General features: G+C 36.2%; 1 protein-coding gene across 1 annotated transcript in view; it reads right to left on the bottom strand.

Annotated features, from left to right (window-relative positions):
- The window catches only part of LOC136026988 (carbonic anhydrase 12-like), a gene marked incomplete in the record, with an annotated part of 95,660 nt that overhangs the window by 64,731 nt on the left and 11,851 nt on the right, over window positions 1-19,078 (bottom strand). Inside the window, 1 exon segment of the mRNA XM_065703865.1 lies at window positions 380-615. Within this exon segment, the coding sequence (XP_065559937.1) occupies window positions 380-615 (236 nt within the window).

Here is a 19,078-nt window from a genome sequence, read left to right as displayed (position 1 = left end):
TTAATAAGCAAAACTAACAAGTTCAATTATGCACCGCTTTTTGTCCGAAAATATTCAAACGTTAGCATTATGCTAACTCCCATAGAAAAACTACACCTTTAAAGGAAAGCTACATATTCTAAAGCTGTTTGGAGTTCCATGTTTTTTGTTCATTTTTCGCCCACAAGTTTTTTGGGCAACTACTTCTACCAAAAACTGCATAATTGCTTCTGGATATAGTTTCACTAAAAAAAAGAATTCCTGATTTTTTTTTTCATTTTTTCAGGTCAATACGGCAGAGTAGCCTTCCACTTAACTAGTTCAAAAAATCAAATTTCAATTTCCATGGTATTTAAGTTTTGCAAAATTTCTCTAAGTAATGCGCTGCATAAAGACTTACGCTGTACTATATAAATGAAACAGACTGTCATCAAACGGCTCAACTTCATATTGCCTCGCTTTCCTGCCACAAATGCTGAAATCTTGTGCAAATTCATAACAAACTGGTGCAACTGTTTTTGTAGTGAGCACTGTTTGATCTATTGTGATTGTAAGAAAGGGTTGACGCCGCAGTAAAAAACTTCTAACTGGATCAAGAAGTACCAGTGTGGCGCAAAAGAAGATGGAGATCGACATCTGAAAGTGTAATAATGATAAAAGATAAAAACTTAATTTTTAGTATATTAACATTTTCCAAACTCTTATTTCTTGAAACTAAATATATTCTAGAAATTATGATTATTAAATTAGATATTGTGGTTATTATGATTATTAGATTAGATTAGATTATGATTAGAAATTATATTGTTCAAGGGTCAAAAGGCTAAATATTGTCGAGCTGGCTGAAATTAAAAGTCTTATTGCCTCTTTTAGAGACTGAAAGGAATTTTTGGGCAGCCAGCCTCCCTCCTGCGGTTTAAGCACGGATCCAGGATTTTTTAACGGGGGGAGGGCTTAAAATATTATATTCTGATGAGCTTGCGAACAAAGAAATATCAGCACTTTAAAGGGAAACAACGATTATACGCCATAGTAAGATTATGGAAATGCTCGTAAATTTAATCTAAAATCTGCTGAGGGTTACATTTCTAATAAATCTGACGCAAAATGATGTAAAATAATGATGTAAAAATATTGATACAAATATAGTGAGTTACAAAAACCACTCCGTCATAAGAAAAAGCTGTTCTCCTTTACAAAAAACATAATATTTAGTATGACAATATGAAATTATCCTCAAATCCACCACCAAGTCCATCTTGATCCACCAGTGCTGTGGCCTTTTCTACTACTCAACCCCCTGTACCGCCCAAGCTTAAATTACCCATTTTTCACAGATAGGCTATAGTAGAAAAAGTGTTCATGTTTGGTCTTAGTTTTTCGATAAGCTAGGAGCTCTTACGAGTTGTTCCCTAGACCAAGAATACCAGAGTGTCACTAAGTTATATTTTTAATATGACAAGCATGCCTGAGTAAATCCCAAGATGCAATACAGTTTTCAAGTCATCCGCAATAGGTCATGAAAGGCTTTGGAAATCAAGCTGAAACTTTCCGGGAGATTTAGGGATGAAGTTAAATTTATCTCATATTTGGATTTAGGGAAGGGGCAGATGTAAATCAAAAGACACTTTGTGTGTCCGGGTCATCAAGTAAGCAAACGTACAAAATTTTTAGAACGAATTAGAGTGTGAGGTTAAAAGTGAAATACTGTTAAGACAAAGTGAGGAAGGGGGACTTCGGAGGGAGCGGGCAGGCATTTTTAGTGTTTAATTCACAAAAACATTATTGCTCTATAAGCTCCTATGAGACTTCTGATCTCTGCTCGTTAAATAGCAAGGTGCATCAAGAGACGCTATGCTATTTCATGTTGCCAAAATAGTATATCTGCAATATCTCGAGAAGGCTCTGGGGTATCAAATTGAAATTTTCAGAGAGTGTTTTGAGGGGAAGGGGATAAGTGGACGTTTGAAGTATTTATAGGGGGAAATGGTATGGATAAATCAAAAGATACTACGTGTATCCAGGTCGTAATAATTTTACATCTGTAAAATCTTGGGAACAGCTAGAAAAATGGGAGTTGAAACTTCCAGATCATCGAGATAACATATATGCAATACCTTATGGACTGATGATACTGGACTGACCTCCTTATGAACTACCTCATGGACTGATTATGGGCTGACCTCTAGGTACTGTTAGGGAAAAAAAGAGAAGGATGGGGCAATGGGACTTAAATTTTTATTGAAGAGGATGAGAAGGGGTCAAAATGTTTGTCTTTGATTCGATTTTCACTATATGCTCCAATGGGACTTATAACAATTTGTCATCCGGGTAAATCTAAAGACGCCTTGTGTTGTTAAGTCACCAAAATGGTGTTCATGCAACATCTTTGGAAGAGCTTGGAGTATCAAGTTGAAACTTCCAGGGAGTGTTGACAGGAATCAGCTGGACCTCGAACTATGTCGCTGGAGGAGATGAAATTATCAAATCAGTCACATATGTGCATCCATACTTTGGGAATGCTCTACACTGTTTTAATATCGTTTGCAACACTTGGGAACAGGCTGGGGACTAGAGTTGAAGCCATCAATTTGTGTACGAGAAGGACGGGGGGACAGGGGGGCTCCCAATTTCATGACTGGGGATCAGATTAAAGTCATAGGTCTTCAATCAACATAAACATTCTTGCATGTCGAAGTAGTGAGAGAAAACCCTTAAAAAAAAAAAAAAAAACTTGCGAACAATTCTAAAATTAGCCAACAATAATACTATGCCAACTAAAAGCAGACGAAATGGATTTAAAAGCAATTTTTCGAAGAAAAAGATGTTTAAAAGAAATGGAAAGACGAACAAAAATAAAGTCCTATAATAATTAAAATTTAAAACGGACAGAGATTAATATCAATAAATTATTGAAACCCAAACGATCAGAAATCAAAAAGAATAATTGAATCATATTGTAAAACTTGATTAGTCTTGTAACGTTATTTAGGATGATATTTGCAGTTTATTTTATGGCGAATAAATAACAATATGTTCGAAATACAAATTGTTTTCCATTACAGCGCAAAAGACGCATAGCTTTAACATCACCTTATTTAATGCCTGAGTTCTTAAAAATTACTGCCTTATGACACAAAGTTTATTAGTCTGAAGCTTGATGTAATTATACACAGTAGAATGATACGAGGTTAAAAAATTACTATCGTATCGACATTCTGACTGACGAATTCAGACGGGTAGGAAGCATGAAATCAGCTAAAATAGACTTTGTTTACTCATGCAGGAGAGATGGGGTACATAGACAGAGAGCAGGGTTGATGATGAATAAGGAAGCTACTAAGTCTTTTTTAGGCTGGGAAGGTATTAATAATACAATAATGACTGCTTATTTTATGACTAAAAAGTACAGGGAATCTGTAGTAGTATATGTCCCTGTAGAACCGATTGACGGAGATACTAGTGCCTCAGCTGAATTTTACATACAGTGACAGGAGCGAATAGCTAAGGTCCCGGGTATATATATATATATATATATATATATATATATATATATATATATATATATATATATATATATATATATATATATATATATAGCAAAAGAGAACAGTAATGGCTACAGACTTTTGCAATTTTATAGGTATAACGCTCTAGTTATAATCAATACGGTGTTTGGTCGTAAGATATCCCATAAGTTAAAATGATATTCACGTGATGGTAAGACAGCAAACCTTATTGATTATGTTATAGTAAACCGAAGACTGGTAGGATAAATACTACGGTATGTAGGAATGCTGCTATTGATGTTAAAAGTAAAGATCACCATCCAGTAGTGTCTAGGGTTAACTTGAAGCTGAAATTTCGGAATTTTGTTTAAGTTGCTGAAAATGTCTTAGGGAAGAAAGTTAGGACTGCAGCAAGGAATATAAGTGAGAAAGCTTTATGTTTAATAGAGATGAGAAGGAGCTTTTATAAGAATTATCTGAGTGATATATTACATGAAAACAAAAGGAGTGTAAAAAAAAGTGGAAAATGCATTAAAGTAGGAAATAAAGAGATGTGAAGTGGACGCCAAGGATAATATTGCCGAGGATTTTGAAGATGCAGCTAGACGGCATATTAGTAAAATATTATACTGCTATAATAGCAGTATAATATGACTCTGTCTCTCAATTCTTCTTTTTAAAACAGTAAAAAACTTTAGCGTAAAGAGCGGGGCGTTGATGAGGAAGCAGCCTCTATCATATATTTCCGAAGTAATTTCTGTTCGTTTTAAGTTTTAATGTCGCTCCTTACTTTCAGTTAAAAAAAACTGTTTTTTTTTATTTAATTTTGAACGTTTTTGATTCAATGCATGTTTTGATTTTGGCTCTCCGCAGAGGAATAATTAAAACGAAATTTGCATTTTTTTTTTTTTTTTTTTTGGCTAAACGGCTTTCTCATAATTTTGATCGAGTGATTTTGAGAAAAAACGAGCGGGGGAGGAAGCCTAGCGGCCCTCCGATTTTTTGGTCAATTAAAAAGGCAACTAGAACTTTTAATTTTTACGAATATTTTTATTAGTAAAAGATTTACGTAACTTACAAATTAGCTTACGTAAAGAACTTTTATATTCTCGTATTTTTATTATATATATGAGGGGGTTCGCCCCCTTGTTAGATCCTCGCTCTTTACACTAAAGCTTAAATTTTGTCCCAATGCATTAAGAATGACCCCAGAATCACAAAAGCCGTAGAATAAATAGTTGAAATTACTAAAAATACTTTAACGTAAAGAGCGAGGTATTAGGAGGAGGTGAGCCCCTCAAATGGGTAATAATTTCTGTTTGTTTTAAGTTTTAATGCTGTTCCTTACTTCCAGCTGAAAGAACTATTTCATATTTATTTTTTCATTGTGTTTTTAAATAATGCTAGTAAATCCTGCGCTCCCTTCATGGAGATTTTCTTCCCCCATGACAAATTATCGATGGAAAGTTCCCCCAGCATATCCCCCTCTTCTCAACCCCTCCCCCAACCAAAAAAACACTCCTGAAAACGCCTGTACACTTCCCAATAACCATTACTATATGTGACTATTGGTCAAAGTTTGTAACTTGTTGCCCCTCCCATGGGGACTGTGGGGGAGTGAGTCGTCCCCAAAGACATAGTTATAAGGTTTTTCGACTACGCTGAATAAAATGGCTATCTCAGAATTTTGATCCGTTGACTTTGGTAAAATAATTAGCGTGGGAGGGGGCCTAGGTGCCCTCCAATTTTTTTGGTCACTTAAAATGGGCACTAAAACTTTTCATTTCCGTTAGAATGAGCCCTCTTGCAACATTCTAGGACAACTGGGTCGATACGATCACCCCTGGGAAAAAAAAAAAAAAAAAAAAAAAAAAAAAAAAACACGCATCCGGGATCTGCCTTCTAGCAAAAAATACAAAATTCCACATTTTTATAGATAGGAGCTTGAAACTTCTACAGTAGGGTTCTCTGATACGCTGAATCTGATGGCGTGATTTTCTTTAAGATTCTATGACTTCTAGGGGGCGTTTCCCCCTATTTTCTAAAATAACGCAAATTTTCTCAGGCTCATAACTTTTGATGGGTAAGACTAAACTTGATGAAACTTATATATTTAAAATCAGCATTAAAACGCGATTCTTTTGATGTAGGTATTGGTATCAAAATTTCATTTTTTAGAGTTTTGGTTACTATTGAGCCGGGTCGCTCCTTACTACAGTTCGTTACCACGAACTGTTTGATTCCACTCCCATATTTCTAAGACTATTCCTTTCATACAAGTGAGTAGAGAAAGAATTTTTTCCCTCTCTGTCGAAACCTATTTTGGAGGGTTGGTTCAGATTTTTTTTTGTGACCCAGAAAACGACTATTTTGCTTCAAGTTACTGAACATCAAAGATGATACTTATAAACCTGTACAGCCAATTTATTAGAAAATAATTATTCGCATAACTTACAGCCCATATCGAAGAGGTTGTCGGAGTCATGCCATCCCTGAAAAATTTTGATCACACACCTTGGTGAATTACGGAGGGCTCAGGTAGAAATCAAGGAGAAGGGGGGGGGAGGTATTCCAGTAACTTCCCAACACTTGTTTACTCTTAGCAGAGAATCGAACTTTCAGCTTCCAATACAATCAGCTTCCCTTCAGGGTGATAGGAAACTAAATAAAAAGAATGCAAGGAAGGCACGTGCCTCTTTACTTAGGTTTTTTAAAGCACCGTTTCTGATGTGTGGAAATAAATGCAAACAGATTCAGAGGTTGTGAAAGAGTGCTGCTTAAGTAAAAAGCCATGTACCTCCTTTTTTCCCGGCTACTTCGTATGGAAGAGGTGGTCAAAGAAATGTGGGTGAAATTCATTTGATAAGATATTGGATGTTCTTACACTACTTTTAGTAGCCTAAAGTGATTGGAGGGCAACCAGCCACCCCAACCATACCTTTTTTGCTAACCAGTCCGTCTTCCATAAACTCCCCAAGCAGTGCTGTCACTTACTTGAAGTAATTTTACTTGAAGTACTACTTAAGTAAAATTTTCCATTACTTGTACTTATACTTAAGTAAAAACTCTACGGTGTACTTATTACTTGATACTTAAGTAAGATTACGAAATACTTATTACTTAAGATACTTTTAATGTACTTATTTTTCAAATACTTTACCTTTGACAAGAAAATTTTGTGTGTGTGTGCTTTGGCAATGTACAAGAAAGCATTACTTTTAGATTTAGAGCAAACTCAGATATGGCTTTTGTGTGTGTGTGCTTTGGCAATGTACAAGAAAACATTACCCTTTAGATTTAGAGTAAACTCAGATATAGCTCCATGCCCTATTTCTGGATATGAAATAAGGTATTTGTTTTTGACAATAAAAAAATTATAGTATGATTAACACTTCGTTTAATTTTTGTTTAAAAGTTATATAAAAAAGAAAATTGAAATTATTTCACAGTTCACTGGTCGACAGTGAGCTAAATTCTCTTGTTTTGTGCTAAATGTTGCTTACTGTAGTCCATTTGGGCTTATATTTCTGACATTAGTGTTTAAGTTTTGTCACCTCGTCAACTGAACCAGATTTCTACCATCTTCAGGACCATATTATTGGTAAAACTACTGAAGCTATGAGTCTTTGCCCATCTAAATGTTGTCTGCAATAAACAAGTCTAGAGAATTCTAGCTGGATCCATTGCAGTGGTATTTTGTCAAATTCCTTCCAGCAAATTCAGGTATTCAGACGAATCTGACTTCAGATTTGTCACTCCATTCATAAGTTATAGGCCCTACCAAATTAAAAGAAAAGTCAACTTTCTTAAGACTTGAAACCCTCTCCACCTCACCCTATTTGATCAAAGGGTTGTGATACCAGAGCTTGATATGAGCCCTGATCTTAGGCATCTTTGGTCTAGTTTTCATTTGGATCCGTTACTCCATTTGCCAGTTATACTAAATTAAACAAAAAACTTAAATTTTTTAGGAATTAAAAGTAACTCCCCCTTGTTAAATTTTAGCTAGGGCCTTTATCTCAAAACTTGATTGGTCATGGCCTTAGGCCTCTTTGGTTCAATTTTCATTCAGATCACTTTAGTTACAAGTTACTCTGAATTAAACGAAAAACTGTTATTAGCAACTCTCCCTCTGTTTTATTTGAGCTAGGGTCTTCATCTTTGAACTTGATGTGTCTCATGATCCTTGACACCAAATCTAGCCATCAAAATTTTCATTCAAATCCAACCAGCGGTTCTCCCCTTATATTTGATTACACAGACGGACGGACAGAAAGACAGACGGACGGGCAGATTTTGGAACGTCTTAGGTAGCCGTGTTGGCTCATTGAATTCAAAAAAAAAGAAAACAACAGCATATCATCCTCCAGGCATCATCACCTCTTTGGATAGTGGAAAATATCCATCAAGATAGGTTTTTGAGATCTGTCCACCCGTCTGTGCAATCGAGTATAGCGGGAGAACCGCCAGTCAGATTTGTATTAAAATTGAACTATTTGGATTAAAATTGAGCTTAATTAGGGCGATAGGGCTTTAAGTGTTAAAAAAAAATTCGAGTTTTTCATTTAATTCACTGTAACTCGCAAATGGAGAGATGAATTTCGATGAAAATTGAATAAAGATGCCTAAGAGTATGATATGCATTGATTTCTGGGATGGAGACCCAAGCTTAATTAGGGTGTGGGGGAAAGGACTTTAAGTGCTAAAAAAGTTGAGTTTTTTGTTCGACTCAATTTAACTTGCGAATGAAGTAATGGATCTCAATGAAAGTCAAGCCAAAGATGCCAAAACCATAAGGCACATAATGTTTGGAGATGAAGACCCTAGCTTAATTAGGGGGAGGGGGCTTTAAGCACTAAAAAAAAGTTGAGTTTTTCATTTAATTCAGCGTAACTTGCGAGAGATTGATGGATCTCAGTGAAGATTGAACCAAAGGTGCCTAAGACTGTGATAGGCATCACGTTTTGAGATGAAAACCCTAGCTCAAATAGAACGAAGGAGAGTGGGTTTTAAGCGCTGAAAAAAGTCAAGCTTTTCGTTTATTTTAATATAACTTGCAAATGGAGCAACGGATCCAAATGAAAGCTAGACCAATGATTACTAGGATCAGGGCTCATATCGAGCTCTGATATCACAAGCCCTATCTAAAATAGGGCGAGGGGGAGGGATTTTCAAGTTTTAAGAAAGTCGAGTTTTCCTTCAGTTTAGTAGGGCCTGTAACTACTTCCACACATGGCTTGCCCAAAGCCTGAAAATAACCCTTTTCAAAAATAAGTCATACTGAAGCCAACCTTCAACCAAATATTTCATCCCCAGAGAAAAATTAATTTGTATGGCACTTGGTATTTATCAAGTGACATACAGTGATCACAAATTCTGTTGGTCTGTTAGTTCCGGTCTTGCTAGTTTTGGCTCTTCCAGATAAGCTAGGACAATGTAATTTGGCTGGCGTATCAGGGACCAGACCAGATTAAATTTGAAATAGTTGTTTTCTCGATTCGACCATCTGGGGGGGGGGGAGTGCGAGGACAAAAATTAGATCAGATCTTAATTAAATTTGATATTTAGAAGGATATCATGTCTCAGAGCTCTTATTTTAAATTCCTACTGGATCAGGTGACATTGGAGGGGGAAACCTAAAATCTTCGAAAATGCTTAGAGTGGAGGGATCGAGATGAAACATAGTGGGAAATATAAGCACAAGTCCTATGTACGTAATTGACATAAACAGAACGAATTCACTCTCTTTTGGGGAGTTGGGGGGAGGGTTAATTCTGAAAAATTAGAAAAAACTAGGTATTTTAACTTACGAAGGATTGATCAGATCTTGAATTTCATCGGATGAAATTTCATATTTAGAAAGATCTCGGAACTCGGATCTCATGTTTTAAATCCTGACCAGATCCAGTGTCATTGGGGGGATTTGGGGGGGGGGACCGGCAATCTTGGAAAACGCTTAGAGGGAAGTCATCAGAATGAAACTTGGTGGGATGAAAAAGCACAAGTCCTAGATACGTGATTGACATAACTAAAATGGATTCGCTCTCTTTGGGGGAGTTGGAGGGGGTGTTAATTCGGAAAAATTACAAAAATTGAGGTATTTTTAACTTACGAAGGAGTGATCAGATCTTGAATTTCATCGGATGAAATTTCATATTTAGAAGGATCTCAGAAATCGGATCTCATGTTTTAAATCCGGACCAGATCCAGTGTCATTGGAGGGATTCGGGGGGGGACCGGAAATCTTGGAAAACGCATAGAGTGGAGTGATCAGGATGAAACTTGGTGGGATGAATAAGCACAAGTCTTAGATACGTGACTGACATAACTAAAATGGATTCGCTCTCTTTGGGGGAGTTGGAAGGGTGTTAATTCGGAAAAATTACAAAAATTGAGGTATTTTCAATTTAAGAGCGGGTGACCGTTCGTGAGGTATTTTTGAATTTGATATTAAGAAGGAACTCGTGTCTCAAATCTCTTATTTTAAGCCCCGACCAGTTCTGCTGACATTGGGGGAGAGTTGGAGAGGGAAACTGGAAATCCCGGGAAACACTTAGAGTGGAGAGATCGGGATGAACCTTGGTGGCTAGAATAAGCAAATGTCGTAGATACGTGATTGACGAAACCGGACTCGATACACTCTCTTTGGGGTAGTTAGGGGGTCCAGTGCTTTGGCGAGTTTGCTATTTCTGGACGTGCTAGGACAATGAAAATTGGTAGGCGTGTCAGGGACCTGCACAAATTAACTTGATAAAGTCGATTTCCCCGATTCAACCATCTGGAGGAGGGGGCTGAATGGATAGGAAAAATCCGAAAAATGAGGTATTATACTTGCGAGTGGGTGATCGGGTCTTAATGAATTGTGATATTTAAAAGGACCTTGTGTCTCAGAGCTCTTATTTTAAATGCCGACCGGCATTAAGCCTCTTTTTTTCTTTTAAATTAATCTATTGATTCTTATAATTTTGCTAGAGATCATGCCATATGAGCTCTTGGCTCTTCCGACCTCGTCACAAGTGCCATATGAGCTCTTAGCTCTTGTTTTATTCCTTTTTTCTCAGAAGATTTTCAAATTAGTCTCATGGTTTTGCCACTTCCTGGCGTGAAAACTGCTGCTAGATGAAGATAGGTTGCAACTTCTGCCGTATTGTCTTCTAGTATATTTAAATGTGTGCTTGCATTGTGCCTGTGTCCCCTTAAAAGTTCTGTTTCTTACGGTAATATTGGTTAGTCTTCTGTTGCATATGCACACGACGTTCTTCCTATTGCCTGAACTCGCCGTGGATTGCTTTCCAATTTTACTATTTTAACCAATGAACTATCTAAGATTGGACTGTCAGTTAATGCGTCTAAATTCGAGTCTATTTGTTTTAATACCCCTTATGCGGTCGCTCCATTCGTTGCTGGGACTGCAATTCTGCCATGTTCTTCTTTAGTTAGTTGGCTTGGTCTGTGTTTCGATCCAACACTTTCCACTACCTTTTCATCCCTAGTGAATCAAGCCGTAAAAAACCTACGCTTCGTGTACGGAAAAATATCCCCTAACAAAAGCCGTTACAACCGCAATGGTTTGTGCATGATTTATAACGCTTATTGCACCCCTGTGCTTTTGTTTTTATCAGGCATGGCTCATCAATTTCGTAAGAAAAATCGCCATACTCTACGTATGGCTTATTTCAGATATTGCAAATTCCTGAAATTTGCTAGGAGTCTGTTTTGGTTCCTAGATGGCACCAAAACAGAAAAATAATTGCTCGATTTGGTTTAATCGATATGACTTCTTGGATTCGGTCTTCCAGTGATGATTTATGTAAAAAGACTATCTACTTTATTCACGTTTACGACCCTCTGCTGCTTTTTTTCCATATTGATACTGGTTAATTAGTCCATGTTGTCTTTTGTCAGTTTGAATTTTTTTTTTCTTGCTGTTTATTGTTTTTGTTTATTTATAATACCCCGTACTTTGTGTGTGTTTTTTTTTTACTTTTACGGATAATAAAGTTCATTCATTCATTCAATCTGCAGTTCGACCAGCCGTATGGAATGCGTCTGAATCAGCGGGCTTGCTGCAGACCCGTGATTTTATAATGTTTGTAGGGAGTTTTACCGACCATCGGAATTGACTACACAGCATGTGGCTTGCTTGAGTGAAAACCAGCCAAAGGATATAGATGCCGTACATTTTCATGGCGTGTCTGAAATTTAACTTGAAAACTGGAGGCAGTTTCCTTGTAAAAGTGCCGAGGGCGAGACATGTCATCAAAGTGTGAATCAAGATTTCTTTTTCATGCTCTTCTTTTCTTTCAGCACGCTGATAGCCAGCAACCTTCATCTAGCTGCCAAAAGTGTGGATTTTTGCTGCTCCTTTTTTATTGAGCTTTGATTCCTCTTATTAAAAAAGTCTGCAACTGACTCACTTGGCTCCTTACTTTTAAATTTGAGGTTTTTTGTTGCTAAGGTTTTTACTTATTGAATCAGAGAATGAACTACTTTATTACCTTTTATTTGTTTTAAAGCCAATCCAAAGTTTATGATTCTATTTTCAATATTCTTTCCACCATTCCGACATGTTTCAGAGTAACCCTGTGTTTTTTCAAAGGTCTCAGATTTGACTGAACACTAATCGCCAGAATTTCAACTCTACGTGCACTTTATTAATCCTTTCATGTGATCTGTCTCATCCAATCAGAAGTTTTTTGACTGCACTTAATTATTTTGATAGTCTTTTTCTTTCAAGCCGTGGTGTTGAAAATTAGTTGAGATTATTTTTTGGATTTCTTTGGGTGTCTACCAGCCAAGCAAGGAAAAAAATATTTTCAATATTGTTTTATCATTCCCACATGTTTCAGAATAACCGTGTATTTTTTCAAACGTGCCAGATTTGACTAAACACTAATCACCAGAAGTTCAACTCTACGTGCACTGTGTTAATCCTGTCATGTGATATGTCTGATCCAATGAAAGGTTTTTTGACTGCGCTTAATGGTTTTGATGGTCTTTTCCTTTCAAGCTGTTGTGTTGAAAATTGGTTCAGATTATTTTTTGGACTTCATTGGGTGTGTACCAGCCAAACAATGGAAAACAACACTTTCAATATTTTTTCCATCATTCCCACATGTTCAGAATAACCCTGTATTTTTTCAAACGTGCCAGATTTGATTGAACACTAATCACCAGAAGTTCAACTCTACGTGCACTGTGTTAATCATGTCATGTGATATGCCTGATCCAATGAAAGGTTTTTTGACTGCACTTAATTGTTTTGATAGTCTTTTCCTTTCAAGCCCTTGTGTTGAAAATTGGTTAAGATTATTTTCTTAAACTTCATTGGGTGTGTACCAGCCGAACAACGGCGATAAAACGGAAATTTTGGTTCTTGACTAAGATTTCCAAGAGAGGAATGACAGGGGACATTTTATAGGCAAGGCTAAGAAGCCTTCAGAATGGCTTTAAAATACGGTAGCATGGGCTTGATATCAGAAAAATATATATATACTTATATTTAAATATATATATATATATATATATATATATATATATATATATATATATATATATATATATATATATATATATATATATATATATATATACCTAGGATAAATACTTGAAGTAGTACTTGAAGTAATACTTAAGTACAATTTTGGCAAATACCTGATATTTGATACTTAAGTAATAATTTGGAAAGTACTTATTACTTGATATATAAGTAAAAAAACAATGAGTACTTATTACTTGATACTTAAGTAAAAATTTGGAGTACTTGTTGCAGCACTGTCCCCAAGACATCTGGTGAAAATTTGATAAAGCTATTTTTTTTTATCAAAATACTCGAACGGTCAAATAAATATGCCTCCCGGGATGAGATGGCCCTCGAAAGACTCCGAGGGCAAGGGCTGTACATTATAATAACTCTAATCTCTTTATAGACAGGTCTTATTGGTTGTATAAATGCCTTGGGCATCCGGCTGCTCGAAACTTTGAGGAATCTAGTAAAAGTGTGGTCTAGACCCGGCTTTTTGGTAGAACAACTATATTTGGCACCAAAATGTTCAGAAATATAGCCTAATAACATATCCAAAAGTGACCAAAATTATCTGCAGAAACACCCTTTTTGTCAGGGAAAGAGGAGGACGATAGGGGGGAAATCGGGGATTTAAATTTCTGTAATGTTTTCTGGCTTAAAAGGTCCCTTCTTATTAATTCAAGTTCGGGGAGACCGAATCTGACATCAGAATCAGAAAGTTCCGTCACTTAGTACCCCATTTCTACCCTAAGCAAGGTTAGGGGGGAGGAAAATAAGAATCTTCCATCACTTAGTACCCCATTTTTAGCATAGCTGAGGTCAGAAGCGGTAAAAATACCATTTCTGGTATTATGATAGCATAATGGGTAATTGAAAAAATATGTGATTGAATGCTTGTTGCTTATCAATTCCATTCCAAGGAGACCAAAAATAATATCAGAATTGAAAAGTTTCATTGAAACTGCAGATTTGAAAAATTCAAACGGTAAAAATAGCATTTTTGTTATTTATAATAATATAATACATATTTCAAAAAGTGTACATAATTAAAAGGTTTTTTCCCATTGACTTAAGTTGAGGAGACCGAAAATTACTTTAAAATTCGAAAAATCTATCAATTAGTACCCCATTTCCACCCCAGGCAAGGTCAGAAGGGAAAAATACTACTACTACTACTACTGACAACTTACCGGAGCACCAAACTACCTGAGGCTAACACAGCTACGCACGCTTCTCTTCCTATATTTTTCGTATAGCCTACTGTTTGTAATACGGTCAGTCAGCCAGGTACCCAGAACATAACGTAGGCGATTTCTGTGGAAAAAAAATCTAGCAAATTTGTTCCGCTTTCCGGAGCGCCCATGCTTTAGAGTCATATTTGACCACTGTCATCACTGTATCTTTAAACATTTTAATCTTGGTTCGCGGACCTATCTTCCTATTCTTCAAAACCCTTTTTTAACAATGAAAAACCGCCCCGAGCCTTGGCTATGCTACTTTTTATGTCTTCACTGCTCCCACTGTCTTTACTAATAATGCTAACAAGGTAAGTGGAGCTGCCCACCTGATCAATCTTTTCGTTACCCAACGTCTCCTTTTCATCTTAACTCATGCCTAGCCTTAGTGACTTAGTCTTCTTAACCTTAATTTTCAATCCTATTCTAGCACCCTGAAGTTGCAAAACTTCTAACAGTTCATTCATTTTTTTCATACTTTCATCAAGGATGCTTCAATCATCAATATAATATAAGTCCAGGAGGGTTTACCATTGCCTTTCTCTGCCTCTTAAGACTAAGTCCATCGAAATTATCCATGTAAAGGAGGATAGAACACAACCCTGCTTAACTCCAGAATCAATACAAAACCAACTGCTAACCTCATTTCCTACCTTAACCGAACCAATGTTATTATCGTACACAGCACTAATCACTTTAATGTATTTGTCTGGTATACCATACAAGGATAAGACCTTTGCTAAAGCTCTTCTATCCACAGAGTTGAACCCTTGCTCATAATCTATAAAACTGACGACCAAAAGTATTTGAAAACTCAGGCAATTCTCAATTAATAATCTAAGAATGAAAATTTGGTCAACACATTCTCTACCTTTTCTAAAACCGCACTGATCTTCTCTTAAAACTTTGTCTACATCATCTCTCAGTCTAAAAAATATTATATTACTAAGTAATTCGCTACACAAAGAGGCCAGACTAATGCCTCTATAATTACCACACTCTTTCCTTTTACCTTTCTTATACAGTGTTCTAAGTAAGGCTTAACTAAAATCGCTAGGTACTTTCCCCTTTTTCAAAAATAATATTAATAGTCTTCAGCAGCTTATTTTGAACCTCCATAAATGATAAAAATATCATATGCGGTATTATAATAATATAATTAATAATTGAAAAATATGTAAATCAAAGGTCGCTTCCTATTTAACTCATGTACGGGAGGACCAAAAATAGCTTCGGCATTGGAAAATTCTACCACTTACTACCCCATTTCCAACCTAAGCAAGGTCAGAGGGGTGATACGAAATCAGAATTTTGATTTGTTCAATATCTGGTTGATCGAATAGTCGTTTCCTATTAATTCAAGTCTAATTCAAGTCAAAGCTTCAGAACTGAATGCCACCCCCTAATGCTAGGTTTTTTGAAGGCAAAAGGGTGTTTTACTACCCTTCAGCGAACAAGGAAGAACTGATTGCGGCAGGCAACCAGGCTCTTCTATGCTTACACCGAGCGAGACCCGACGAATTCTTATTTAAACTCTTGCACCATCTGTTTATATCAAAAGCAGCCAGTGATTCTTATTCTAATTAAATAAAAAAAACAAGTATTTTTTTTTAACTGAAAGTAAGGAGCGACATTAAAAATTAAAACGAACAGAAATTACTCCATGTATGAAAGGGGCTGTTCCTTCCTCAACGCCCCACTCTTTACGCTAAAGTTTGACTCTTTCTCTCAATTCTACTTTATAAAACAGTAAGAGACTTTAGCGTAAAGAGAGGGACGTTTAGGAAGGAATAGCCCCTCTCATACACGGCGTAGTTTCTGTTCGTTTCAAGTTTTAATGTCGCTCCTTACTTTCAGTTAAAAATCTTGCTTTTTTATTTAATTACTGAACGTTTTTGAATTAATGCATGTTTGATTTTGGCTCTCCACAAATGAATAATCTAAATGTAATTGCGTATTAATTTTTTTTTTTTTTTTGTGCTGAATGGCTTTCTCTTAGTTTTGACCAGACGGTTTTGGGAAAAAGGGTGGGAGAGGAGGCCTAGTTGCCCTCCAATTTTTCGGTTGCTTAAAAAGGCAACTAAAATTTCAAAACCGCCCCAGACGGTTGGCTAAAAGGGACAATCTTCGGTAATCTGTCATCCTTCATCCGTAGAACGTGGCCTAGCCATCTCAACCTTTATTTCATTATAGCCCTAGAAAGCGGGATTGAGCCACATTTTTCGTACAGCCTAATGTTTGAAATACGATCAGTCAGCCGAGTACCCAGAACAATCCGTAGGCAATTTCTCTGGAAAACATCTAGTAAATTTTCATCTGCTTTTCGGAGCGCCCATGCTTCAGAAACATATTTGACCACTGTCATCACTGTAGCTTCCAATATTCTAATCTTGGTTTGCAGAATTATCTTTCTATTTTTCCAAACTTTTTTTAACTGTGAAAAAACACCCTGTGAAAAAATATCTTCACTGCTCCCACCATCTTTACAAATAATACTACCGAGGTAACTAAAGCTCCCAACCTGATCAATCTTTTCGTTACCTAATGTCACCTGTTCATCTTCACTTATTCCTAGCCTTAGTGACTTAGTCTTCTTAACATTAATTTTCAAGCCTATTTTAGCACCCTGAACTCGTAAAACCTCTAAAACTTTCATTCATTTTGCTCACACTTTCATCTAGTATGCTTAAATCATCAGCATAATCTAAGTCCAGGAGCGTTTTTCCTCTCCATTTGATTCCGTGGTCTCCAACTACCTTTCCTGTGCTCCTAAAGACGAAGTCCATCAAAATGATCCTTATAAAGGTGGATAAAAAAAAAACCCTGCTTAACTCCTGATTTAATACAAAACCAGTTGCTAACTTCATTTCCTACCTTAATCGCAGCGGTATTATTCTTGTACATAGCACAAATCACTTTAATGTGTTTTCTGGTATACCATATAACGATAAGACCTTTGTTAACGCTCTTCTATCAAAATAATCGAAAGCTTGCTCAGAATCGATAAAACTGTGGACCAAAGGTGTTTGACAACAAAGGGACTTCTCAATTATTAACCTAAGAGTGAAAACTTGGTCGACACATCCTCTACCTTTTCTAGAACCGCATTGAATAAAATGTCTATCTAAAAATTTTGATTCGTTGACTTGGGGAAAAAATGAGCGTGGGAGGGGGCCTAGATGCCGTCCAATTTTTGGTCACTTAAAAAGAGCACTAGAACTTCTAATTTCCGTTACAATGAGCCCTCTCGCGACATTCTAGGACCACTTGGTCGATACGATCACCCCTGGGGAAAAACAAGCAAACAAACAAATAAACACACACCCGTGATCGGTCTTCTGGGAAAAAACACTAAGTTCTAAATTTTTTAGATAAGATTTTGAAACTTCCACAATAGGGTTCTTTGATACGCTGAATGCGATTGTGTGATTTTCGGTAAGATCGTATGACTTTTAGGGGGTGTTTCCCTCTATTTTATAAAACAAGGCAAATTTTCTCAGGCTCGTAACTTTTGATGAGTAAGACTAAATTTGATGGAACTTATATATTTAAAATCAGAATAAAATTCCGGTTCTTTTGATGTATCTATCAGTATCAAAATTCCGTTTTTTAGAGTTATGTTTACTATTGAGCCGGGTCACTCCTTACTACAGTTAGTTACCACGAACTGTTTGATTAGACTCATCCATAGTCTTTCTTCTGGCAAAAAATATAAAATTCAGCATTTTTGTATATAGGAGCTTGAAACAATAGGGTTCTTTGATACTCTGAATCTGATGGTAGGATTTTGAAGATTCACTGACTTTTAAGGGGAATTTCTTCCCTTTTTGAAAGTCGATAAATTTTCTCATGTTCATAACTTTTGAGGGTTAATAATAAACTTGATGAATCTTGTAGATTTAGAATAAGCATAATAAGGTACATCTTCTAGTATATCGATTGATATCAAAATTCCGTTTTTTGAGTTTCGGTTAATATCGAGCCGAGTCACTGCTTATTAAAAGTTCGTTACCTCGAACTGTTCGACCAAAAAGACTTAAAGAGCCTAAATACCTTAAAATGTAAACATGCACGACTAGTTTAATGTTGATGTTGTATGTAACAAAAACAAATTTCGACTGTAGCAGATGAAATGATGATATAAACTAAGAATTTACGCAACCTTGTGCGTTTTTCCTAACCCCGGAAGCAGCTAAAACCTATGGTTAGTTTGAATGTTTATTAGTTTAATCGAGCATGAAGTTGATCGAATAATTACTATTAAACTGTTCGATAAACGTGCAAAATAATTAGAACCCTATAGGAAGGAGGCATTTAGCTGCCTCAGTGGCTAGCACAAAAACAAGACAAAAAAAGATTACGTAAATATCTAATTATACTATATGTGGTAATTTCTTTATTAGAGTCATCAATTTGAACCATTTTAATGGTTCAAAGACTTACTGCAAAAATTTCACGTCTGTGGTTGGATTTGTTTAGCTTGCTTTTGAATAGTTTAGTCTGATATTAAAATAGTTTGTCTTAGGTCGTTTGATTTTTAAAGAATAGTTAAATTGACTTTCATTCGCTCTCAAGCCCCCCCCCCAAAAAAAAAATGTTGTTTGGAATGAATTGTTGTTTGGAAGGGTTACTGCGTCCGGGAGTAGGCCATGTGCAGAAACATTTTTTCTCTTTTTTTCGCTTTTTTAAATCTAATTCCTATGTCTAAGGGGCTACTCCAAGCGAGTGAAAGATTAAGGAGGGTTGATTATTATGTTGCATTACTTTTTCTCAGTGTTGTCTTTGTGTGTTTTTTAATAGTTTTTTTTCTTGAATAAACCCTGTTAATA

The sequence above is a fragment of the Artemia franciscana genome, chromosome 5 (genome assembly GCF_032884065.1).
Source record: "Artemia franciscana chromosome 5, ASM3288406v1, whole genome shotgun sequence".
Classification (NCBI taxonomy): Eukaryota; Metazoa; Arthropoda; class Branchiopoda; order Anostraca; family Artemiidae; genus Artemia; species Artemia franciscana.
The sequence above is the reverse complement of the archived record's forward strand: the minus strand, read 5'-3'. Positions and strand labels throughout refer to the sequence as shown.